Source organism: Schistocerca americana, chromosome 1 (genome assembly GCF_021461395.2).
Source record: "Schistocerca americana isolate TAMUIC-IGC-003095 chromosome 1, iqSchAmer2.1, whole genome shotgun sequence".
Lineage (NCBI taxonomy): Eukaryota > Metazoa > Arthropoda > Insecta > Orthoptera > Acrididae > Schistocerca > Schistocerca americana.
This window is the reverse complement of record NC_060119.1, coordinates 861,300,649-861,327,838: the sequence shown is the minus strand read 5'-3', so window position 1 is coordinate 861,327,838 and position 27,190 is coordinate 861,300,649. Positions and strand designations below refer to the sequence as shown.

At 39.1% G+C, this 27,190-nt stretch overlaps 1 protein-coding gene across 1 annotated transcript in view; it reads left to right on the top strand.

Annotated features, from left to right (window-relative positions):
- LOC124594755 overlaps positions 1-27,190 on the top strand; it is a 94,551-nt gene that overhangs the window by 46,439 nt on the left and 20,922 nt on the right. The window contains exons 5-6 of the mRNA XM_047133143.1: positions 20,358-21,504; positions 25,674-26,557. Coding sequence (XP_046989099.1) covers positions 20,358-21,504; positions 25,674-26,557 — 2,031 coding nt within the window. The remainder of the gene's footprint in view (positions 1-20,357; positions 21,505-25,673; positions 26,558-27,190) is intronic.

Sequence of the window (27,190 nt, the reverse complement as noted above, 5' to 3'; positions counted from 1 at the left end):
AGGTGGGTGTCCTACTGATGCCCCTTGATGTGGTGAAGATATGGTCAACTGTTCACCAAGACTAATCAGGAAGCTCATTCTACTTTGTTCGCCACCATGCTTCTTGTACATAATGTATGCATTGTAGCATGCAATGTCCAACAAGTGGCGGAAGAGCTTCTGATAGTATTTTTTCAGCCTGCTTCTGGCCATCTGGTAGCTTTGTAACTGAGAATTGCACCTATCCACACCCCCCATATTCTTGTGGCTTTTGAACGATTCCCTTCTTTGAGTTTACATTTACAAATGTATCGTCATGGAAGGTGCTGACCATAACAACGTCTCTCTTGTCTTTCCATTTCATTACCATCTGCTTGCCTTTGTACCCTGTTATGTACTCCCCTTTCTTCAGTTTTTCCTTTTTTATAAAGTCAGGGAACCCCTTCCTGTCTTGCCGCATTGTGCCGACAACATCGTGTTATTGCTGGTTAGTTTGTCCACCAAATCTGTACTGGTGTACCAGTTGTCAAGGTAAATACAGTGGCCTTTCCCAAGTAGATCGTGTGCAAGCTCCAAAACAGTTCGAGAGGTTATTTTTTCGTCTGGATAGTGGCTACCATAATTAGTGCCCTTTCCAGTGTAAACAATAAAGTCCCATACATACCCGGAACTGCTTTCACAGAGTTGGTACAGTTTGATGCCAAATCTGCTACGCTTTGATGGAATATATTGCTTCCATCCAAGCCGTCCTTTCCAGAGCAACAACGATTCGTCAACGGTGATGTTCCTTTCTGGCATGTACACTGTTCTGAATTTACGCCACAGATGCTCCATAATGGGGTGAATTTTGAATAGTTTTCTGCTGATAGTGCCTAGTGGATCATACGAGGTATTTTCAGCAAAGTGGAGGAATCTCAATAGAAGATGAAACCACTTTTCACTCATCAGTTTCCTGAAGAAAGGTGTGTCAACAGATTCCCTCTTTGAAAAGTACATTTTGTGGTCTGGTTTGTGAAGAATTCCTTGAAGTACAAGCATTCCAATAAGTGTTTTTACCTCGTCGCGTGTAGTATTCTGCCAACTGTGAACCCTGGAGCGTGCTGCTAAATTGGGATGTGAAGCTATGAACTGTTCTGCATATAAGTTCGTCTGTTCAGCTATCATTGTGCACAAAGCATCACCCAAAAACACACAAAACAACTCATCACATTGTTTTGTTTTAGAGGCACAACTGTACCACTATTACCACTGAACAAATATTGAATACGAACTGAACTAGCACGCACCGTCTGCGGCAGTAGTGTCTCGTCGTCAGATGTTTCTGAATCGAAGTCACTTTCACTAGACTCAATATCTGTATCTTGAAAACTTTCAGAACTGTCACTGAAATTATCGTCACTTTCTAAAAGAAGCTTCTCAGTCTCAGAATCTGATAAACGACTTCTTTTCGCCATTGCAAAAGATCACTCACTAACGCTGCAGTAAACACAGACGAAGAAGGCGCGCTTTTGCGGCTGCTTCACAGGACGCATTTTCTCGACGCGCGCTTGGGTGGACAATGTTATAACTAGCCTAGAACACACTGTGTTGCATAACAAGAGCTGCCATCTAGTGGACGAAGCTCAACTAATACCACAGTGTCAACGGCAGGCCGATAACTCATCATTCCCACTAGCTACTAGCCACAGAACGCAGTGGACAGATATATCCGTCGAACTCACTGTGCAATAGCAGAGCATGCCCACTTAAAAGGTTAACTGGTATGATATTTTCATGTAACCAATGAGAGATGGAAAAAAGCAGCACTGTATGTCTCCATAGGAGCAGCAGTGAAATTTGTAATCTTAATTGTCACAAATATTTGCCTGTTTCTTCTAAATATGTTGCGATTTATGACGTGGTTATGTTGGTACCTGAGAGCAGCTAATTTTTTTTTTTCCGAATACATAATGTATTTCGCATCTATATAGCTGTGAGAATTTGATGGTATTTTGTCATCTCTTGCTTCCGAACATGTTGTCTGCCCCGCTACTCTCGTGTAGGCTGTGCAGCATCAGAACTGACGTAACCCCTTATGTCCTCGTCATACCTCGTAGTGAGCGTTAGACAGCGTTTCTGCATAAAACACGTAACTGTGCCACTGACCCCTAGCTAGACTTGTACTGTCTCCTGCAGAAATGTATACTATTGTTGAGTATTTGTCCAATTTTTAAGTCAATTCAGTTCAGACTACAGATTTATTGAGGCAGATTTAGATGTCCATAAAAAGCCAAGACATGCTGCATACATTCTCATGGTTTACAACATGATTAAATGTGTCTGATTTAAGCTGAACGCTAGCTGTCTCTCACTTATTTTAGTTGCTCATTTGTCCTAATTCTCAGTCAAACTGTTGTCACTGCTCCCCCTCCAACCTTTTTAAATTTCTCAAAATAAATCTGCATGTGAATGCTATTACCAGAGTTTCATCTGTAAATGTAAGAGTAATCTAAAATGTTGACTTTAGCAGCAATAATGGAACCTATGAATTTGTATTATACAAATGATAATTTGAGGAAGAAGCCTCATCTTACAACTGGGTAAATAAGGAATTTATTGACATAAGATACCTGAATATGTAAAAAAATCAAAACATTACTTGTATCTTAAAGGCATGCAATAATTGGACGTTAGAAGAGTACATATTCAAGCGCCGCCGCCACCACCACCACCACCACCACCACCACCACCATCACCATTACCAACAGCATCAGCATTGGCCTAAAGGCCTCAAAGACATTTCCTCACGGATTATGACCTTCAGTGAAATGTGTCTACGTTGCTCCTAGATGTTTCCTAATGTCATCCATCATTCCTCGATTAGGTTGTCGTTTTGGTCTATTCTTAACTATTTGAATTCATCAGCAAATACCCCCCCCCCCCCCCCCCCCCCCCCCTGACTGGTTGGATGTGGCCTGCTATGACTACCTCTCCTGTGCCAACTTCTTAACTCCAGAGTAGCATTACAGCCAACATCCTCAATTATTTCTTGAATGTACTTCAGTGCCTGTATCAAAAATTCTTCCAAGAAAGAATGTTGATGGCCATAACTTACCTTCAGGAGCTGAAATGTCAATACTGCCAATAGGACGTATAAAAATACATGACACTGTCCTAGCTTTTGGAACTAATAGTTCCTTTCTGAAGGGATGAGAGAGGGATGTGTTGGGGAAGGTTTAAAAGAAAGAAGAGGTTATTAAAACACCACGATGAGAGAGACCCCACCTCAATCTACTTAGATATTCATCAGCTACCAGTCTTTGCACCAAATGCGGATCATCTGCAAGGCTTCCTTCATTTTGTTAGAATTTATGATGGTTTAACCTGGCATACAACAGCACTTTTATCAAACAGCCTCAGAAAGGTACAGATGTTTGCTGGAAGGCAATTATATTTATATATCTCGTGATTAATAATGGTCTTATTGCACTTCCTTAAGATATGCCAGATGTTACTTTTGATTTTGACATTGGGCCTTCATTAAAAACAATGTAATGAGGTCTGTTTGCTTGGAAGTCTTCAGTCCATTGACCAAATCCAAATCACATACTCTTCCAGTGTGCAATAATAAATATTGTACTTTCATTGTGGTATTGAGTTGAATGCATTCTGGAAGTTGAGAAATGTAGTACCAACTTGGACTCACCCATCTAAATTCTGGATTTTACAAGTGAAGAGATATAGCTGAGTTTCATAAGAGAGGTAGCCAAGTTTCAAGTGAATGATGCTTGTGGAATTCATGTTGATTTTTACAAAGCAGTTGTTTTCTCTTCAAAAATATCATCACACATGAGCACAATACAAGAACTTCTATCCAGCAACTCTAAGAAGGGGACCATTAGACATGTTAATTATGGATTTTGATGAGTGTTAGCTATGTTGTAGAGGGACTTGCCTGGTGGCTAATTTCATGTGACGGCCCCTAGTTTCCAAGAAAATCTATGACGACGTTTAATGCATACTTACTACAGCTTTTTTAATTTCATTGTACATAATATAAATAAATAGCATATGTCACGTCCTTGAGAAAGGGGGGAACAACAAGAGTTGAGGTCATGTATAGGAGACAAAGGATGTGAATATTGTCCAAATATCTGTAATTTTGACTATGAACCACAAATGGAATATACATTTGAAGAAAGTGTGCTGTAATGATGGATTTATTAATGAAATTACTACAGTGAAAATGGCCGTTTTTGAATAATTTTGTGCGACATATGCTATTTAATGATATTCTGTACAGTGTGTGTGTGTGGGGGGGGGGGGGGGGGGGGAATTGCACAGGCATGATTCAACCCATACTGTGAATGTGGTAACCATGAGCCTCAGCTGCTACACTGTGCTCACTTGGTTGAAACTCGACTAATGTTATGGATATAGGGAGTATGCATAAAACTTTAGCAAGTTTTCTTGGAAACTAGGGGCTGTCGCATGAAAAGCCACTAGCCAGTTATTCAGGGTAGGTCCATTTACAACATAGCTAAGACTCATAAAAATTCAAGGTTAACAGGTCTGACGGCCCCCATGTATGACATAGCAACTTGAATTTTTTAAATTCATTTATGGTGGTTTGTTGTTGCTACAAGAGACATGCCAGTGCTAGAGCATACTCATTGTAGAATTTGTTGCATATGTCACTGTGTCTAATGTTTTTCCTCTACTATTTTTCTTCAGTTATTTTTCAATTCCATGGTTAAGTATTTCTATTTCTGTTACTTTGACAACTGTTTGATGATCAAAAGTAGAAACTGTATTGTCATTTTCTTCAGTGAAACAATTTTGCATGACAGAGTTTAGTATTTTACCTGAATTTTAGAGTCTTTCATGTCACTGCCATCACAATATTATAATATGCACTGATGGTTGAACCCATAGACCCTCCAGTCTCTTCCCCAGACATGAATGTCTTCTGTGGGTTGCCCAAGTAGTTTATCATAATTTTCTTGTTCAGTTTTCTAAACACACATGTCTTCTATCTTCCTTAAAGGAAATTATTCAGATAGTTATGGAGATGAAAATGTAATTGTGATGGGTGACTGGAATTCAGTAGTAGCAGAAAGAAAAGAATTAAAAATAGTCGGAGAACGTGAACTGGAAGAATGGCATAAAAGAGGCCACCTGGTAGAATTTTGCATGAAGCTTAATTTAATCATTACTAACAGTCCATTTAAGAATCTGAAATGAGGTTGTGTACTTGGAAGAGACCTGGGTACACAAAAAGCTTTGTGATGGGAAGTTAAGGAGATGGGACCTGGATAAATCTAAGGAAATGGATGCTGTCGAGAGTATCAGATCTAACATTATGCAATTTTGTACTAAAACAGAGGAAAGGTATACAGAAGAAAATGAATGGCAGCATTGAGAGATGAAGGAGGGAAGAAAGCAGAGGATCACCTGAGTGAAAAGACAAGGCTAGTAGAAATCCAAGGATAACTCAGGAGGTATCAAATTTGTCTGACAAAAGGAGAAAATATAAAAGTACAGGAAATGAAGCAGGCAAAATGGAATACAGATGTCTAAAAAAAGAGACTGACAGAAAATGCAAATTGGTTAACCAGGAATGGTTTAGAGGACAAATGCATAGCTGCAGAAACAAACATAACTAGGCGAAAGACAATAGAAAAAGGAGAGAGGCTGTAGAAGAAAAGAGAAGTAGCTATATGAATATCATGTGCTCCAGTGGCAAGTCAGTAATGAGAGAGAGAGAGAGAGAGAGAGAGAGAGAGAGAGAGAGAGAGAGAGAGAGAGAGAGAGAGAGAGGGGGGGGGGGGGGGGGGTGTTATATAAGAGAAACAAACTTGAGAACATTGTAGAAAGAGTAGTAATATGTGAGACAAGATGGGAGATATAATACTGTGAGAAGGATTTCAAAGAGTGCTGAAAGACCTTACTGGAAACAAGGCCTCTAGATAGGATGACAGTCCCTCAGAATTATTGTGATCTCTTGAAGAGCCAGCTATGACAAAATTATGCTACATTGTGTGTAAGTTATGAGACAGGCAAAATGTCGTCAGATTTCAGGAAGTATGTAATAATACCACTTCAAAGAAGTCAAGTACTGACAGGTGTGAATACCACTGAACAATCAGTAGGATTGCAAAATTTTGATACAAATTATTTAGAGATGAATGGGAAAACTCGTAGGAACCAACCTTGGGGAATATCAGTTTTGGTTTCAGAGAAATAAAGGACATGTGAGGCAATACTGATCCTACAATTTATTTTAGACAATAGGTTGAAGAAATGTAAACTTATATTTAGATCCCAAAAATGAGATGGTACTGAACCAAACTGGAGGAAAAGCGGTTTATTTGACAACTTTACCAGAAAAAAGAATTGGTTAATTGGACACATCCTTAGACATCAGCCTACATGATGGTGATTCCTATAACTATATAGTTCAGAATTGAAAGCTTTGGGACTCTGTCTTTCCAGACCAGAGAATATGTTCTGTCAACGGTGGATTGTCTAACCAATTGTATAAAATAATTTTCAGAAATAATGTTTAACACATTGTTGCGTTAAGCTTATTTTCAGCTCCAGTCCAGTTTGTCTCTCCCTCTCACAGCTGCCGATTTATTGTGGCATGATTGAGGAATTTATACACAATACTTTGTAAGCATTCCACCACAGTAATGTTTGATATGTGGGACTAGTAGAAACTTCTGGCTAATATTTTGGGCATACTTTTGATGATTTTCATGTCTCAGATTGACCCACTTTCTTTATTTATCCCCTCAGCACGGAAATTTTTACGCCATTGACTATGCTGCCACCATTGGTAAACTGTTTATTTTTCTGGATATATTATACTAGCTTATTGCCTGCTGCTTTGCCTTCATGGACTGAATGCTCTGCACAGATTTCTTTTGTTTTTCTTTAATCAAATTTTTATGTTCTTCACAAATTGCAATACCTTCAAAAATTTTCATGCTAATTAAGGCCATAGAAGAATGGTCTTTTCCGACTTTACTTTTGACCTAAAAGCGATTCTGGTACCTGAAGTCGAAGGTTCCCGTTAATTATGCCTTTTGTGTTCTTGTGGTGATATTTCCATCAAAACTATCATGTCCTGACACATATTTCTTTATAACTAACCAAGAAGTGAAATATCAATTTTATACATTTAGCTTTGAAAATTTTTTAGTATAATGAAATGTTTTCTTAAAATTTTTCATCGACTGTTTCATCGTCTTAGGAGCTGAGTTTCCAAAAACAATGAAAAACGTATATTTTGTTTCTAACAGGGAGGTCTCATACAAATATCATAGAGCTAGCTTTGAAAATACTTTCATAATGAAATAATTTCATAAAACTTTTCATCCCCTGCTTCACTCTATTAAGAGGCTGAATTTCCAAAATCACTGAAATATGTATTTTTTATTTTCAAACCATCATGTCAAATACCAACTTCTATGATGATGTAGCTTCAAACATGCTGTAGCAGTTCTTTCATAATGATTTATTTATAAAAAAAATAAAAAAAATCTTCCCCCTATTTTACCCCTTTAGTTGTTAAATTTCCAAAAATACCAAAACCTGTATTTTTTTATTTTTGACTGAGAAACCAAATACTACTTATTATCGTTGTAGCTTCAAAATTGCCTTAATAGTGACTTGTTTTTAAAAAGCCTTTCATTCTCTTAGGAGTGGAATTTCGAACAATTCCTTCTTAAGCGATGCCTACAATATAAGATCCACACCATCTCCAAATTTCAAATTTATATCCTTAGCAGTTTGAGCTGGGCAGTGATGAGTCATTGAATCAGTCTGGCCATATTTTGCCTCCTTAGGGGCTGAATTTCTAAAAACAATGACACGTATTTTTTAATTTCTGAATGAGAAGCCAAATACTAGTTTTCGTAAATTTAGTTTTAAAAATGCATACACTGTGAAATGAAGTTTTTTCACAAAACATTTCACCCCCTTAGGGGTTGAACTTCTAAAAACAGTGAAACTTGTATTTTTTTATTTGTACTCAAGAAGCCAAATTCAAATTTTCATAGATTTAGCTTTAAAAATTCTTTCGTAATGATATATTTCGTAAAACATTTCATCCCCTCTTTCACCGCATTAGGAGTTGCAGCGAAACATCTCCGACTTGCTGTGGCACTGAGGTCACCGGAAGCAAGTCTTGAGTTTTGTTAATGTGTTGATATACGCTTCTGAATTAATGGTACGGCTCTTGCCCTCAAATCAATGAGAATCACACCTTCACAGTCCCAGAACACACTGATTATGACCTTACTGGTGGAAGCAGCTGCTTTGAATTTTTTCTTCTGTGGGAAGTGGGAATGGCACCATTCTATCGACTGTCATTTTGTTTCGAGTTGAAAATGGTGGTTCAAAATGGTGAACCCAAGTTTCATTACCTGTCACAATCTAGGACAAGAAGGCGTCCCCCTCAGCTTCAAAACATTGCGACAAATCAAGACAATTTTTTTTTTCTATGTGATTTATGATCCACTGTTAGATAACACCGGACCCATCTTGCACACACTTTTGAATATCCAAGAGTGTGGATAATTGCATCCACACGTCATTTGCTGATTGACAGATGCAGCACCTATTGCCGAGCCATAATGTGTCTGTCCTCATGAATGACAACATCAGCTCACTGCAACATGTCAGGTGCAACAGCCTTGGATAGTCTCCCTGACTGCTGCAAATTGTGGAGCTCAGCTGAACTGTCTTCTAATGACCTCACCCTCCATGCCCAGCGACTAACTGTACTTCTGTTGACAGCAGATGCTCCATAGACCTTGCACAAGCATTTGTGAATATTCCCCACAGTTTCTTTCTCTGCAGTGAGAAATTCAATGATGGTACATTGCTTGTAACGTACATCACATACAGATGCCATTTTGAAACTGTCCTGCAGCTATGCTATCTGTTAGAAGTGACAGAAACGTGGCATGCTCACTCAGGAGAGTCAAATAATCCATACGTAACGTTTTGCTTTCATAGCATTGTTTTCGGCTGAGGAAAAAATGTGGTACATTACTTTCTGGGCAACCCTCATGAAGCCTTTGACGTCTGATGTCCTTTTTGTGTTGGAATTCAGGTCTATCTACAGAAATATCAAAGCACCCAACCGTTTACAAAAAAATTACATCCCACTTATCCTAGTCCCAGAATTATTAGTTACTACTTTAGTTCTTATACAGAGCTTTGGCATACAATGTACAAATATGATTTAATTTATGAATACCTTCAAAGTTTTTCTTTTCAGATTATTGTGACTGTTTTTACACATTTATGATAGGACCAGACAGAAAATAAAGCCCTCCCCTCCCTCTACCTCCTTTGTTTTGCAAGAAAAGCAGATGACAGTTGTACAAAATGGTGATAACTGATAATTGTCTTTAATGCTTCTATAATTTAAAGTCCTCCCTCCATGAACCATGGACCTTGCCGTTGGTGGGGAGGCTTGCGTGCCTCAGCGATACAGATAGCCGTACCGTAGGTGCAACCACAACGGAGGGGTATCTGTTGAGAGGCCAGACAAACGTGTGGTTCTTGAAGAGGGGCAGCAGCCTTTTCAGTAGTTGCAGGGGCAACAGTCTGGATGATTGACTGATCTGGCCTTGTAACACTAACCAAAACGGCCTTACTGTTGTGGTACTGCGAACGGCTGAAAGCAAGGGGAAACTACAGCCGTAATTTTTCCCGAGGGCATGCAACTTTACTGTATGGTTAAATGATGATGGCGTCCTCTTGGGTAAAATATTCTGGAGGTAAAGTAGTCCCCCATTTGGATCTCCGGGCGGGGACTACTCAAGAAGACGTCGTTATCAGGAGAAAGAAAACTGGAATTCTATGGATTGGAGCGTGGAATGTCAGATCCCTTAATCGGGCAGGTAGGTTAGAAAATTTAAAAAGGGAAATGAATAGGTTGAAGTTAGATATAGTGGGAATTAGAGAAGCTCGGTGGCAGGAGGACCAAGACTTTTGGTCAGGCGAATACAGGGTTATAAATACAAAATCAAATAGGGGTAATGCAGGAGTAGGTTTAATAATGAATAAAAAAATAGGAGTGCGGGTAAGCTAGTACAGACAGCATAGTGAACGCATTATTGTGGCCAAGATAGACACGAAGCCCACGCCTACTACAGTAGTACAAGTTTATATGCCAACTAGCTCTGCAGATGACGAAGAAATTGAAGAAATGTATGATGAGATAAAAGAAATTATTCAGGTAGTGAAGGGAGACGAAAATTTAATGGTCATGGGTGACTGGAACTCGACAGTAGGAAAACGGAGACAAGGAAACATAGTAGGTGAATATGGGTTGGGGCTAAGAAATGAAAGAGGAAGCCGTCTGTTAGAATTTTGCACAGAGCATAACTTAATCACAGCTAACACTTGGTTCAAGAATCATAAAAGAAGGTTGTATACATGGAAGGATCCTGGAGATACTAGAAGGTATCAGATAGATTATATAATGGTAAGACAGAGATTTAGGAACCAGGTTTTAAATTGTAGGACATTTCCAGGGGCAGATGTGGACTCTGACCACAATCTGTTGGTTATGAACTGTAGATTAAAACTGAAGAAATTGCAAAAATGTGGGAATTTAAGGAGATGGGACCCGGGTAAACTGACTAAACCAGAGGTTGTAGAGAGTTTCAGGGAGAGCATAAGGGAACAATTGACAGGAATGGGGGGAAAGAAATACAGTAGAAGACGAATGGGTAGCTCTGAGGGATGAAGTAGTGAAGGCAGCAGAGGATCAAGTAGGTAAAAAGATGAGGGCTAGTAGAAATCCTTGGGTAACAGAAGAAATATTAAATTTAATTGATGAAAGGAGAAAATATAAAAATGCAGTAAATGAAGCAGGCAAAAAGGAATACAAACGTCTCAAAAATGAGATCGACAGGAAGTGCAAAATGGCTAAGCAGGCATAGCTAGAGGACAAATGTAAGGATGTGGAGCCTTATCTCACTAGGGGTAAGATAGATACAGCCTACAGGAAAATTAAAGAGACCTTTGGAGAAAAGAGAGCCACTTGTATGAATATCAAGAGCTCAGATGGAAACCCAGTTCTAAGCAAAGAGGGGAAAGCAGAAAGGTGGAAGGAGTATATAGAGGGTCTATACAAGGGCGATGTACTTGAGGTCAATATTATGGAAATGGAAGAGGATGTAGATGAAGATGAAATGGGAGATACGATACTGCGTGAAGAGTTTGACAGAGCACTAAAAGACCTGAGTCGAAACAAGGCCCCGGGAGTAGACAACATTCCATTAGAACTACTGACTGCCTTGGGAGAGCCAGTCCTGACAAAACTCTACCATCTGGTGAGCAAGATGTACGAGACAGGCGAAATACCCTCAGACTTCAAGAAGAATATAAATTCCAATCCCAAAGAAAGCAGGTGTTGACAGATGTGAAAATTACGGAACTATCAGTTTAATAAGTCACAGCTGCAAAATACTAACACGAATTATTTACAGACGAATGGAAAAACTGGTAGAAGCCGACCTCGGGGAAGATCATTTTGGATTCCGTAGAAATGTTGGAACACGTGAGGCAATACTGACCTTACGACTTATCTTAGAAGAAAGATTAAGGAAAGGCATACCTATGTTTCTAGCATTTGTAGACTTAGAGAAAGCTTTTGACAATGTTGACTGGAATGCTCTCTTTCAAATTCTAAAGGTGGCAGGGGTAAAATACAGGGAGCGAAAGGCTATTTACAACTTGTACAGGAACCAGATGTCAGTTATAAGAGTCGAGGGGCATGAAAGGGAAGCAGTGGTTGGGAAGGGAGTGAGACAGGGCTGTAGCCTCTCCCCGATGTTATTCGATCTGTATATGGAGCAAGCAGTGAAGGAAACAAAAGAAAAATTTGGAGTAGGTATTAAAATCCGGGGAGAAGAATTAAAAACTTTGAGGTTCGCCAATGACATTGTAATTCTGTCAGAGACAGCAAAGGACTTGGAAGAGCAGTTGAATGGAATGGACAGTGTCTTGAAAGGAGGATGTAAGATGAACATCAACAAAAGCAAAACAGGGATAATGGAATGTAGTTGAATTAAGTCGGGTGATGCTGAGGGAATTAGATTAGGAAATGAGACACTTAAAGTAGTAAAGGAGTTTTGCTATTTGGGGAGCAAAATAACTGATGATGGTCGAAGTAAAGAGGATATAAAATGTAGACTGGCAAAGGCAAGGAAGCGTTTCTGAAGCAGATAAATTTGTTAACATCGAGTATAGATTTAAGTGTCAGGAAGTCGTTTCTGAAAGTATTTGTATGGAGTGTAGCCATGTATGGAAGTGAAACATGGACAATAAATAGTTTGGACAAGTAGAGAATAGAGGCTTTCGAAATGTGGTGCTACAGAAGAATGTTGAAGATTAGGTGGGTAGATCACGTAACCAATGAGGAGGTATTGAATAGAATTGGGGAGAAGTTTGTGGCACAACTTGACTAGAAGAAGGGATCGGTTGGTAGGACATGTCCTGAGGCATCAAGGGATCACAAATTTAGTATTGGAGGGCAACGTGGAGGGTAAAAATCGTAGAGGGAGACCGAGAGATGAATACACTAAGCAGATTCAGAAGGATGTAGGTTGCAGTAGGTACTGGGAGATGAAGGAGCTTGCACAGGATAGATTAGCATGGAGAGCTGCATCAAACTACTCTCAGGACTGAAGACCACCACAATAACAACAATAATAATTTAAAAGTAGTCACTGTCATTCCCTACAGTTTTTATGCGCCATTCCCTTGCAGTAAAAGCTCTTGTTTTGGTTCCTCAGTCATCAACTACAGCAAAACCAGTGCATTTTCATTAAATTATACTACTAGCCTGTGGACACTTTACGACTGCCAAGAAAAAAATATGGATTTCTTTAATTGTCACTAACTTTTATTAACATACCAGAATGAGATTTTCACTCTGCAGCGGAGTGTGCGCTGATATGAAACTTCCTGGCAGATTAAAACTGTGTGCCCGACCGAGACTCGAACTCGGGACCTTTGCCTTTCGCGGGCAAGTGCTCTACCAACTGAGCTACCGAAGCACGACTCACGTCCGGTACTCACAGCTTTACTTCTGCCAGTACCTCGTCTCCTACCTTCCAAACTTTACAGAAGCTCTCCTGCGAACCTTGCAGAACTAGCACTCCTGAAAGAAAGGATATTGCGGAGACATGGCTTAGCCACAGCCTGGGGGATGTTTCCAGAATGAGATTTTCACTCTGCAGCGGAGTGTGCGCTGATATGAAACTTCCTGGCAGATTAAAACTGTGTGCCCGACCGAGACTCGAACTCGGGACCTTTGCCTTTCGCGGGCAAGTGCTCTACCAACTGAGCTACCGAAGCACGACTCACGTCCGGTACTCACAGCTTTACTTCTGCCAGTACCTCGTCTCCTACCTTCCAAACTTTACAGAAGCTCTCCTGCGAACCTTGCAGAACATTCTGGAAACATCCCCCAGGCTGTGGCTAAGCCATGTCTCCGCAATATCCTTTCTTTCAGGAGTGCTAGTTCTGCAAGGTTCGCAGGAGAGCTTCTGTAAAGTTTGGAAGGTAGGAGACGAGGTACTGGCAGAAGTAAAGCTGTGAGTACCGGACGTGAGTCGTGCTTCGGTAGCTCAGTTGGTAGAGCACTTGCCCGCGAAAGGCAAAGGTCCCGAGTTCGAGTCTCGGTCGGGCACACAGTTTTAATCTGCCAGGAAGTTTCGTTTTATTAACATCATTGTTTTTGAAGAAGTACTGATGTGTAAGTAGGATCCAGAATCTGACAATCTCTCTCTCTCTCTCTCTCTCTCTCTATCTCTCTCTCTCACACACACACACACACACACACACACACACACACACACACCTGCCAAGCCAAGCATGATTCCGTCAATGCGAATGCACATCAGGTTCCATTTCCTCTTGTGGGGATACAGTTTGCACTACGGTTAGGGGTACATGGACAGGGATGCTGCATTGGCGTATGAGGAGTTGGAAATGTGGGTTAGCCAGAGAGCATGTATGTATGGCCAAAACAGTTAAAGAAACTGTTCTGCAGAAGTGGAGCTTCTGGATTCGAGTCCTGGTCCAGCATAAATTTATAAATTTTGAACTTGCATCTCTGATTAATTTCAATGCCCTAAAGAAATGTCCCTGAATCTTAATATTCTTTTAGCACTATCTTCAAAAACATATTTTATATTTTTAACTTACTGAATCATTTATAGTTTATTTAATCGTATTATGTTGTGCAACATTTATTTAGAGATAGAAGAAAAATTGAGAGCAGTTCCTAAATATTGCAGATATTCAAGATTAAATTGAAATAGTTAACATAGTTTCCGAGAAAAATGTTCGTTCAGAACCTACTTCACACTTGGAAGGTACAACACAGTAACAAAAGTATCCTGATGAAGGTCACTCGCGGTAATGACTGAAACGTCAGTAGTTTCACATATTGACAATGTGATCACAAACCCAGGAAAATTTTATTGACACTGGCTACGGAAGCTGACGTTTATATATAAACACATTTCTTGCTGTGTTTATTGCGTTTGTCTCTCTTACAGTTGTGACAGATTATTCTTGTGTTGTTTTATTTGTTGCACTTTTCTGCTGTTGCCCAGCTTTTGCTAATATACAAGTGACACCTATCTTAACCTCCATGAGCGTCATTTGCATCTAATTTCTGCTTGACTCTCCCTTTGAGAATACACTTGAAGACCGAACCACAGACTTCTGAAGATCTGCAGTATTGGTAGCTGTTTATTCAGTGTGTGGTTTTGTGAGCTGTGGTCCCAGTTCTTGACAAAAAAGTTGTCACTAACATGGTTTTTACTAATAAGTTAAGTAGAAATAATGTATAACCATTCACTGTTAGTATATTCACAAGAGTACAGAAAATACAATGGTTATGTTCTTGTTGTCCTCTTAGTGGAATATTGCTTTGTCATTTGATTGATTGTGTCAATACCACTTGCTGTCTTCATAATATAAATTTATGACGGATTTCTTCTGCATGTTGGCAGGTAAACCATTACAGGATCTTAGTGTTGAGACGATAGCAATAGAAGGTTTCTTTTGTGTTTTCCATGGGGGATATAAGAAGCAATTGTGATTGGAATATTTCTAATACTAGACTCACCGAAAACAAATTTACTAGAATATAATTCTCTTCTTGAGACAGTTTTTACTTCATTAAGTATATGTAGCTTGTAATGTTTTCACAAGAATTAGCTTGTGACTGCACTATAGATCTTCAGCCAAATGAACTGAAGTGTAATATCTGTGTGTGGTGACACTGTGCCTTGAATTATGTTTAGGAACTACCAGCCATTTCATCACAGTTGCAGCTGAATTGGATTGTGCCATCATTTTTCTTGACTGCACTTGGCTCCATACTGATAACTTATCGTGTTTCAGAGTCTGTGAGCATGCACATGAGCTGTGGCTATAAAATAATTGAGCCATTGCTGTAAAAAATTTTGTTTCAAAAACATGTTTAGTTACTGTCACCCTCAGTACTCTCTCCTCCTCCATCCGTTCAATACTCCATTTGAATTTTCCATTGATGGAAACGGTATTGGAAATCTTCCTCTATGTGCTCGTTGATGACTCATGCCACTTTTTCTTTTACTGCTTCAACAGACTGAAATCTTGTATCCTTTTAACGCAGGTTTGACACTGTGATGCTGTATTTCGATAGAAACCTCTTAACAGACAATGCCATATGAGCCGGTGCATTGTCTTGATGCAGAACCCATTACTTGTTCTTCCACAGTTCGGGTACTTTTTTCTTATTTTCTCCTGGAGTAGTTTTCTCAAGGTAGTAATGTTGGTCAATAGTTTGATCTTCAGGAACCTACTGAAGATAGACATCAATATTTGGGGGTGGCAACATCGTCACTTTGAATCTTGGTTTGCTCATTTGAGGTTTTGTGTGTGTGTGTGTGTGTGTGTGTGTGTGTGTGTGTGTGTGTGTGTGTGTCCGTCCAGTGAAGTTGGGCTCTTCCAAAGCACGGATTGGTGCTTGGTTTCTGGATCATAAGTGAAAAACCAAGATTTGGCACGCTATCACTCTGTACAAGAACTTAGGATCTTTTTCAGTGAGTGTCAGTACAGACATTTTTACACGTTTCTGTTTGTTCCTTTACGCTTTTCTGATGTTAACTTGGTCATATAAAATTTGCCTTCCACATTCTTTGTCAATTCCTATAGTTTCAACATCAATTGAGTATTTTTGATGTTGAAGGGTGTCCTGAGCATGAGTAATCTTCAGTGTCATCTTGGCCTTCTTGGAAATGCTTGTACCACTCAAAAACTTGCGTACATGACAAACAGTCTTTGCCATACCTTCTTTTGGTAAAAGATAGGTTTCAGTAATAGTTTTTACAGTTCATGTGAAACTTCATGACAGTTTGTTGTGCTGTTATTATGTTTATCATTTTTCTGGCAAAACTAAATAACATTTCTTACACAAACGGAGGCCAGGGCCACATTGATTTCTTTACAGACACCAGAGGTGCCACATTCGACTGAGAAGGCTTCATGCTTCAAAACTATTCATCATTCACCTTTAGCACATGCTTACTTAAACTGTGGCAGCATCAGTCCTATTATTTTATGCTCCCACCTCATATGTCATACTTCCTAAGTTTTTCCTTTGTGAAGGCCTTGAAAGGACACCTACCATAGTATGGCAACGATGACATTTCATCAGTAACAGTGAGCATCCCAGCCAAAATAGTATTTCCACAATAAATAATTAATTTTATCAAATACTTCTCATATTGCAATGAACTTGTCATATCACCTGTGCTCATTTCGAGTCCCTCTGTCATCAAGTCTTACTATTTTGTTAAGTGGCTGGAATCTAGCTCTGCTTATGGTAGCTGAAATTCAGATTACATCACCAGAACAATCATAAACCAAAGAGAAATGAATTGTGCTCATTTTTGAGGTAGTTGTTGCTATGCACACACTAAAATTTGTTGTCTAGGTGTCAGATATTACCATAATGCAGTTATTAATTAAATAAGATATTTATTGTTAAATAAACAACTAGGTTACAATAGTATATTTACAATAATTATTCACTTTATGTTCTGAAGATGCACCCAGCAATCTGTGGTGTGGATCACATGCATTTGGGTTTTTCCTTTTACACAAATGAGATTGATGGCATGCTATACACTGTCAATTTCAACATCTTTCAGAATTCATATAATCTTTTAATGATAAAAGTTAGTAGATATTGTTCCTTCAAGACTGTAGTGACTGGTCAAAACTGTTGGCACTGAACGTACACAAAATTTTCAGTAATTGGTATTGCGTTTCAGTAATTGGTATTGTATTTACTTTGCTAAAGGCAACAAAAACAACACTATCTTTGTTACTTTGCAGTCACTATGCAAAATATCAATGACACACAATGTTTTGCTGAAATAACTGCACTATACGGGTGGTCAGTTTTACTTGCATTGCCATGATTTCCTATGTCCAGATTCATCATAGTGCTGCGCAAGGAACAAATCGGAAATTAGTGTTATACAAGAATTTCTGTTTGCATTGTAAAATACACAAATTCCATAGTTCTGGAAGTTTTGACAACCAAGAGGAGTATAAGAAAATGAAAGTTACAGTTGTACATGTTTCTTTATTATTATAGTTGAGAAAAAATTCAGACTGCTCTTAATAGTGCCTAGAGTGGCACATTCTCACTTCACTAAATGCAAAAACCTGCAAATAAAAGTAAACAGATTATTTGTGGTGGCCATTTTCAAGTAGCTGTATATAAATTTCGATGTTTTACAAGAGAAATACCTTTTGCATGCTGCACATGCACTCAGATGGTGTTTCACGTTCATAACAATGCATCAGTGGATGTCCTATAGTATTACATGATTTTTCTGTTGTGTAGTGGTTCTAGATTTGAAACAGCTCATGAAAGTTTTTTATAATAAAATGAAAAAGTACTTACACATCAACTTTTAATTTATTATTTGAAAACGATGAGTTTTCACTAATGTGAAAAGCCAGTTCTGAGAGAGATAGAGATAGATAGATAGATAGAGAGAGAGAGAGAGAGAGAGAGAGAGAGAATCAACACACATACAAACAATTGGCACTTTAGGCACTAAAAGAAAACACAGTGACTATATGACAAAATGGGGACTGCCGATGCTGATCTGTAAGTACCTTTCCATTTGATTATTAAAAAAACTTCTGTGAACTGTTTTAAATGTGTAACCAACATGTGACAATGGGGAAAAAATCATGTAATATTCCAGGACAGCCACTGAAGATACCAGGTTAAGAAGGCAAAATGCATTTGGTTGCATAAATAAAATAATTTATTAATGTGCAGCATGCAAAAAACATTCCTCTTGTTAACTACTGCAGTTTAAAAGATAACTGAATGTTAAGTGTTACAGCTCCCTTACAATAAGCCCTCTTTCATTGACTCATATCCATGCTGGTTAATAACTACTAGGCTATCAGTTTCCCGGCACCATCCATCATCCATGCCTGAAAATGTGGAAAGCTTGTTAATAGATTTTTGGGACAGTGTTCTAACCTGGAGTCAACTGAACAGTTCTTACAGGCATCTTTAGCTCATGTCTTTAATCGATATCGGTGTACCCCTCAGGTATTTACACAGTCTCCGCAACATAAACAATTTTCTAAGTTTTTCTGTGTTTTCCCAACTTTGTCATATCAAAGTGAATCATGGGTTTTAATAAGAAACAAGAAAAACGTTTACAGAGCATGAAATGAAACTTTTGGAGAGCTATTAAAGGGCAGAAAGCTACAGAAATAAGAACATCAGGAAAAAACTTCACATAGACAATGTACAATAAAGAGAGAGGAAAACAATTTTAGAAGTAGTAGTGGCAGCAGCAGTAGCAACAGTAGATGAAGAAAAAGAGTGTCTTTATTATGTACTTTTCCTCATATCATTGTTGTCCTTGTATGTAAATACTCTCAAAAATCAAACAATGGAAAATCCAGGATGGAATGTAACAATATTGGAGAAGGAAAGTTGCTAGTCACCATATAGCGGAGATGCTGAGTCGCAGATAGGCGCAACAAAAAGAATCTTTTTGTTGTGCCTATCTGTGACTCCGCATCTCTGCTAAAAGGTGAATACTCTCAAAAAGCTACCCTCTGTCATGAACTCCATTGACCAGGATCAGGATTGAAACTTTAGCCATGCTGTCATAATCTGATACACAAAGTTTCTCTAGCAGTGTATCCTGGTATGATACTATGATGATTACAGCATTAAATCCTGTAAACATATTGGTGTTTCCTGGCAATGGTCAGTATGCTGAGAGAGGATATGCAGGGTGTGGTTTTCAACATGGATTTGACTCTTGTCATTAGCTACACTTGTATTTCAATTTATTTATTTCACCTCTATTTCTTAAGTCCTCTGTCACATTTCTTATATTGCTTTTGCTTTCATCTTATTGTAAAAAAAAGGAGGGGGGGGGGGGTAGAGAGGGAGAGAATATGAGAAGAAAAGAAGAAGAAGAAGAAGAAGAAGAAGAAGAAGATTGCTTTGTTTGCAGTTTTATACCTGAAGGGCATATACATCAGAAAATCAGTTTATCATAATCAGTGTATGAATTTCTTTTTGCCTTTTCTTTATAGTATAATAGCTTTGTGTCTTCAGTAGCAGCATTTGAAACCAACTATTTCAATCAGTATTCTTCATAAATCATGAAAGAGGTATTCTTCTGATGTACAGATACATTGCCTTACTGTCTGACATTCTGTAACATCTGGTTTAGATAGATTCAGAATATAGATCTTGAAGCCAGCTGCGACTGAGGAGGTGCCAGATTCATTTCTCACAGGAGTTTAAAGTATTTTAATGCCTCCCGTTTATCCAAAAACACTTTCAGAAGCATACATGAATTTGATTAATTCATGGCAATTTTCCATCTTATCTATTTCTGAAAAATCATTTGAAATGGCATTTTTTTTACATTTCCTGTGGGTAGCAGTTCATTTTGAGTAGATGTTAAACTGTAATATTTGTTCCTTCTGGAAACAGTATAATCTGACCCTTAAATAATGTGAATGCAGAGTATACATTTTCTCCTTACTGTGTATGATCTAATTTACTGTCATAAGTGATAATTGTGTACATTTATTTATTTTTCATTGCTACAGGAATGCACATCACATAAGAATATCAGATTTTGTGTGTGGTTGAGAATATAGAGGAAGAAAAGGTTGTCTATTTCTTTGTTCTTGTATCACTTTGTAGTATTACTTTCCTTCTGAAATTTGCATTTCCTTCTCTTGAAAGTTAGTATACTGTCTTGTAGAGGCGATTGAAGAGCACTGAAATTTCTTTGCAGGTTATGGATGTATATGATCTTCCGCCATTGAATCTCTCTTCGGACAGTGATGATTCGGATGAACCAAATACCAAAGATAGCAAAACTGTGACGCCTCCTCCTGCTGCTGTTTCTACTCCAGAGGTGAAAGATTCTGAAACAGAAGGAAAACCTGAGCCACCAGTTTCTGACAATGTTGTGGGTGAAGAGGAGGAACCAGCCCCTGTGCAAATAATTGATGGTATCTGGGATAATTTTAAAAACTACAAAGCAAGTCTCGAGCGCAAAGAACAAGAAGCAGCAGCTGTTGCGACGGGGTCATACAGCACTTCGCATGCCATTGAAGTAATTATGTCAGATCATGACTATTGTGTGGTTAGCAAGCCCAGTAACTTAGGAAGTGTAGATGATATTGGGTCTGTTGATGATGCATCTATTGGTGGTTTAACAAGTGGAGAAGGACCCAATGTGAGTGATAAGACAATAGAGGGAGATAAAGATTCAGGATCAAATACAGACAGTTCACCTGAAACTATGGAAGCCACAGACAACGGAAATAGATCAAAGGTTGTAGCGGCTGACAGTGGATCTGCAGTGCCCACTAATGTTGGAAGATTAAGAGTATTAGCAGGCACTGAGAAAACATTAACACAATTATCAGACACAGGAAGGTTACCTGGAGGGACAACAGAGGCCACCTTGTCAGTTGCATCCGGAACCCCGCCACAACCCAGCAACCCATCTACCACTGCATCCTCTAAGAAGCGGACAAAACAGGCACGTAAGCGGCAGAAACGTGAAGGGGCTAGTTCGTCGTCTAGTTCCTCCAGTAGTGATAGTGATTCATCTAGCTGTAGTTGTGGAACAAACTGTAGTTGTAGCAGCAGCAGTTCAAGCAGCTCAGGTTCTTCTTCAAGCAGTTCAGACTCGGATAGTTCGACATCAGAAGGACGTAGACGACAGGCTGCGAGACGAGAGAGGCGGCGTGAGAGGGCACGGAAGAAAGCTGCTGCTGCTGCTGCTGCTGCTGCTACTGCAGCAGCAGCTGCAGCTACAGCTGCAACAGCAGCAGCCACTGTGGCTGCTACTTCTGGTGAAGCAACAGCTGAAGTGAGCAGAACCCCAACTGCAAATTCTGTACCAGTTGCACCATGTGACACAGAACGAGGTAAGTGTTATTGAAATGTGTACATTTAAGATATATTTAGTTACTATTGTATATTCAGTTGCTTGTGTTATTCTAATTTGAATATATCATTGTAGTCCAAAATTTTTCCAGCATGTTTACTTTTTCTTCATTTTGCCAGTACTTGAAAGTTTTAGTGTGGGAGTAAAAGACAGTGATTTGGTGCTTTGTCTGGATAGTACATACTTGACTTGTTTTTCATTAACGACTTTATCTTCTTTTCTTCACATTTCAAGTGGATGAACAACTAGCCAATATTTTATATTTGGGTGATAGAATTGCTATTCCTGTCAATAGAAACACTTCAAGCAGAAAGTATTAAACCTATTTACCAGAATTCCATAATATCTCTTCAGGGAGGAAAGAAGCATTAGTTGGGGAAGTTTGAAAGGAACGTAGAGAAGGAGCAGGTCACTCAGCTTCTAGATGGAGGAAACACCTGTTGTAAAAGCATCAGAGAATGTGGATTGAAACAAGAAGAGAAGTGAAAGATGGAGTGAACAAATAAATAAGGAAAGAGAAAGAGGGAAAGAGAAGAGAAAATCTTCTTTCTGCTTCCTCCTTTCCTTGCTTTCTGTTTCTTAATAGCACTATTATTCCCACTTTCTTTTCTCTTCTGTTGTAATCCATCTTTACTTCTCACTCTGTGTGATCTATCGTTTCGAAACTGAAACTGAAGAGTGATCTTCAGTTTCTCCTACATCTTTGCCTCTCATTTTACACACAAATAGGTTCCTCTCAGCTCAAGATCCGAATGATCTGGCGCCCTTTCTAATCTTTTCCAACCAATCCCTCTGTCTCATCTCGAGAATGATTACATAATTTTAAGCCCAGGATTAGTATTTTATACATAGTTTTTCTTAACAATACGGGGGATTCTGCCTCCTTTAAGCTAAATATTGATCAGACATTTCCTCCTTGTAATTCGTAAAATTTTCTGAATAGAAAATTGCCTTAGTTACAGTTTTCACATTGAAAAATGTTTGTTTTTAGGTTTAGACCCTGTGGCTGTGCAGGAGGTTGAGTTAATATAGGATGTAAGGTCTACCAATTATGCAGAACACCGTTTTTTTCCAAGTTCCCAAACATGTTTCAGCACCACTGTGCCATCATGAGTGGGTTTTCGTTTTATTTAATCTGTAATGTAAACATTTTTCCTAAATGATTACAAAAATTATGTGGATATTTAGTTCAAACAATAATTCATTTCTTTTTGTTAATACCTTTACACTTGGTGTGCATGATTGTTCAGGACCAATTGTGTATTATTTATTACACGTAGCTTGTCATCTGCAACCAAACGATGTTGATGAGAAATTTTGTTGGGAGTTAACCTATCATCTAAACGTAATTTAGTTTTTCGCGATATTTCGCACCTATATTCGTTTTTACTTATGTTTTCGTGTGGCAAGCTCTCTTATTTTCAGCATCATGGTGAGGTGTTGTGATACACACATAAACATAACACATATTTTCGCAAATAAGGCCGTAAAAGCACTTTGCACTTCACCAAAACACAGCATAATTGTGTTTGTTGTGTGTCCCAGCCCAGTCAGTGTTCATTTGTTCACCAGTGAGTTCGGCGTCAAACTTAAATTTTGTTTACATTTTATCTATGTATGTGTGTGCCTCATTGCTGAAGAACACGAGGGCATCATAAAGCAGGTTTTCAACCAAGACTTCACATCTATTTTTTCACGGAACAGAATTACATGGATTAAATGTGTGCACCACTGCCAGTTTGTATCGATGAAATTTTAAGCCTTCATGAAGAATTTGTCTCACTATTGATCAGAAATAGCAAAAGCTGTTGTGGGTTTGCTCGCCGATCACTTGGTGGGGAATTCAAGAGCATCAGCCTTACTTTCTTGATGTTTTCTGGTGCCCTGGTGGTTTCTGAAGGTCCTGGTTTCTTTTTCTGCATGTTACCAGTATTCATGAATGTGTCCACTCACAGCAATAGATTTTTGATCAGGAACAAGGCCTTGCAGGCGCAATATTGAATTGTTCCTGAATGCGTGTTAGGCTGCAATGACTGAAGGGTCATTGAAAAAGTAAATTGCTATGGTGGAAGCCTTTTCTTCTCTCACCCATTGCATTATTGCTATTAAACTCACTTAAAAAGGTGCTGCCCTTTCGAACGCACTCAACCTTACACAATAATGCGTAATGGCTTCTGTGTGTGTGATGCGTTTTCAAATAAGGAAGTTCCTGCTCTGCACCCTGTATATACTTCAAATGCACGGAATATTTTTGTGATTCTGTGATGGAAGAAGCCTGTTTATTTTTCAGAAGATTTGACATTTTCCTCCACTCTCTCCATTTGGCTGTATTTCATATTACACGATACGAATAATCTGGAAGAGTTCATACTATAGTAATCTGTACATAAATAGTATAGGACTAAAGGGAACCACTCACTCAATAGCGAAATCATTGAGTTGTTGGTTAACTAGCTCTTCGCAGGGAGGCAGCTGTTTTCTGGTTAGAAATTCAGGAGAGAAGTATGGCAGATGCATGGTCCAGACACGTGATGCATGGGTACTGTAGCTGGTGGGATATGGCATGCGGTAAAGTGTCATGGAGATTTATCCTTGCCACACATTGTTATCTTCCGGAACCCTCCTGGTATCAATATCCTTTAACCTACTATCCACACACCTGCCACCTAACAGTTTCCCATTCCCCATCCCAGTCCACATCTCCTGGCCACTTTCGAGTGTCGCACCCGACTGGCTCCATTACCTGTTTATCATTTGCCTAGCCTGCACACCTGCTGCCCTTCCTTCCTGCATTCTTTAGACAGCAAACCTGCTGCCTTCCTCTGAGCCACTAGCCAAATGCCCCCCAACCCTTTTGCCTGTCTCCTGTATCTCCCTCCCTCTACCCACCCCATGGCACCCCACCCAGTCCATCCGCAAAATGCAGACCCGCCATCGTGTGTTCAGCTTGCATGATGTAGGGGCTCGAGTGTGGTATTTGTGTGTGTGTGTGTGTGTGTGTGTGTGTGTGTGTGTGTGTGTGTGTGTACACTCCAGCTCGGCAAAGAATATATTTAAAAAGCTAGCAGGTTTTCTTTCTCTTTTGTGCGTGCCTGTGCATGAGGCAGTGCTTCTGCTATTCAGTGACTGGTCTTCTTTGCTCCTGAAGTGTTAACATTATACCATAACTTTTCTATATAATCTAAGGAATTATTCAAACACCAACAGATTGGCACACATTCATTGTGTGAACTCCTTTTGTTTTGTGCCCCTTACATTTTTATTAATTTTGTAGTCTTCACTAATGTGTCAGGAATGCCTGGTCTTGAGGGGCCTAAATTTAATAAAAATAGTTGATTTTCCATTTCTCATTGGACTTGCTCACTGTCAAAATAGTGACTGTAGAATAACTCTCCCATTTGCTCATGTAAAGACTAATAAACTAATGAGATAGTATCTAAAGAAATGCTGGTGTTTTTTGCTTGATACGCAGGATACATTCCTATACTATTAACCCTATTTGGTAATCGATCTCAATGTTAAGTAGGGTTTCACAGCACTCGTTTACTTTCTTGTTGGTATCAAATTTTTTAGGACCTAAGCTGTAGTGTTGGATATAATTTTCTGCATAACATTTTATTTTCCTTGAAACATAGTTAAGAGGTCATGAAGATACTTGGTTAAACAGTTGACAGTGAGAGAACCCTAATAATTTGATCAGAAAATACGCATTCAGTTTGGAAATTAGACCTGTTTTGTAGTAAACATTTTGAACAATGCGTAAGAGTTTGTAATGTAAACACCTACACCTGAAGTTTCTAACAATTTCTTAAACTGTATAAGATGAAGCATGAGGCAAAAATTTGTCTCAAAACCAGATGTTACAAAACAAACATGAAATACTTATACATTCTCCTCACTATCCATAAAAACATTATTGTACTGTCATAGTCACTGGAAATCCATCAGCAACAAAAAATAAGAAATGACTAATGTTGGCCATTAATTTAGTCAGTCAATGCATTTCATTTATAACTTTTAGACAAAAACAACCATGCCATGTTTTACATGTTGTAAGTTGATTATAGCTATATTGTGCAGATACAGCTGCAACTACATTTTTCTGCAACATTCTCTAACTATGTTTTTATATTGATCTTCATCACACAGAACATGCAGATGGCGTAATTCATGAGTCTGATCTCGACACGGATGAGACTGAGACAGATGAGGATTTCTACGACCAGCATCCTCAGCGACAAGCCAATAGACTACTTGCTGAGAAAAGAAACCGCTTGATGTTACTGGCAGCTGTTGCTCCAGCCAGCAATGGAACTGCTCAGTTGGCACAACAACTACAAGAACTGAATCAGCAACAGCAGCAGCATCAGCATCAAGAACAGCATCAGTACCAGAGGCAAGAAGAGGTACAGCAGCAGCAGCAACACCACCACCACCATCACCACCACCAACAACAACAACAAGATGACCAACAGCAGATACAGCAAGTGCCACCACAGCAGACATTGCAACAGATGCAGCCACAACAACATGTAAGAATAGGGTCTGGTACTGTTTCAGGAGATTCAAGGAAAGTCAGGACCAGGAAAAGGAAGCGTGCTGTGCTTGCAGATGCGAGAACAGGGTCAACGTCTTTAGCTGCCAGTTCAGAGATGGCTGTGCGACCTTTGGGTACATTGCCATCGACCACATATCGGGACTCATCTGGTGTTGTCACTCAGACTCCTATATCTGATAGCACTTCTGTAACGTCTACAACTTCTGCAGTTCGGACAACTGGAGGCAGTGGTTCAGAGGGTGAAAATAAAAGACTGTCAAAGAGGCGACGTGTACCAAAGCGCTTCTATGGAGATTCTAGTGATGAGGACGGGGAGACACCTGTGACACCACAACCAAAATGGCGTAAGACTGGTAGTAGTGGTGGTGGTGGTGGTGGTGGTGTTGGTGGTAGCAGTGCATCTGTTGTTTCCGTTGGTGCCCCACATACGCCATCTCATGTACCTGAACCACCGCATCTTCCAATCAGACAACAGGTATTCCATTTTTCATTCTAACTACTCAATAAGTAAGGAAATATATCTTTTAAATTCTTTGAATTCCATGTGTTAATTCTCTCTCTCTCTCTCTCTCTCTCTCTCTCTCTCTCTCTCTCTCTCGCTCTCTCACTCCCTCCCTCCCCCACCCTCTCCCCCCTCCCTCCTCCATTTCCCTTTGCCCCAGCCACCCAGCCTCTCACAGCAGTTTTGATATTTGATCTAAGGCTACATTCACTGTTTTCTAGAATCAGGAATCTTCATGCTTCAGACCTGTTAATTTTGTATCCCTGTAAACTCTGCTGCATAAATGCCTGGTTATAGATTTTTTATGCCTCATCTATCATTTTTTAAGTCAGTGTATGTCATTTGGTTCCCTGCCCGGTGCATGTCTTTCAATTTGTGCAACTCTGGCAGTTTGTGCATCAGTTTTTCTGTTTATTAAATCAAACAGTTACTCACTTGCCATCAAAAGCAGAGAGAAACTATTCCAGACCATCGAGCCAGTGATATGGTCATACTCCATTGACTCACATAATGTTTATTACAACATTAGCACCATTTAGTGTTTTTTTTTTTTTTTTTTTTTTTTTTTTTTTTTTTTTTTTTTTTTTTTTTTTTTTTTTTTTTTTT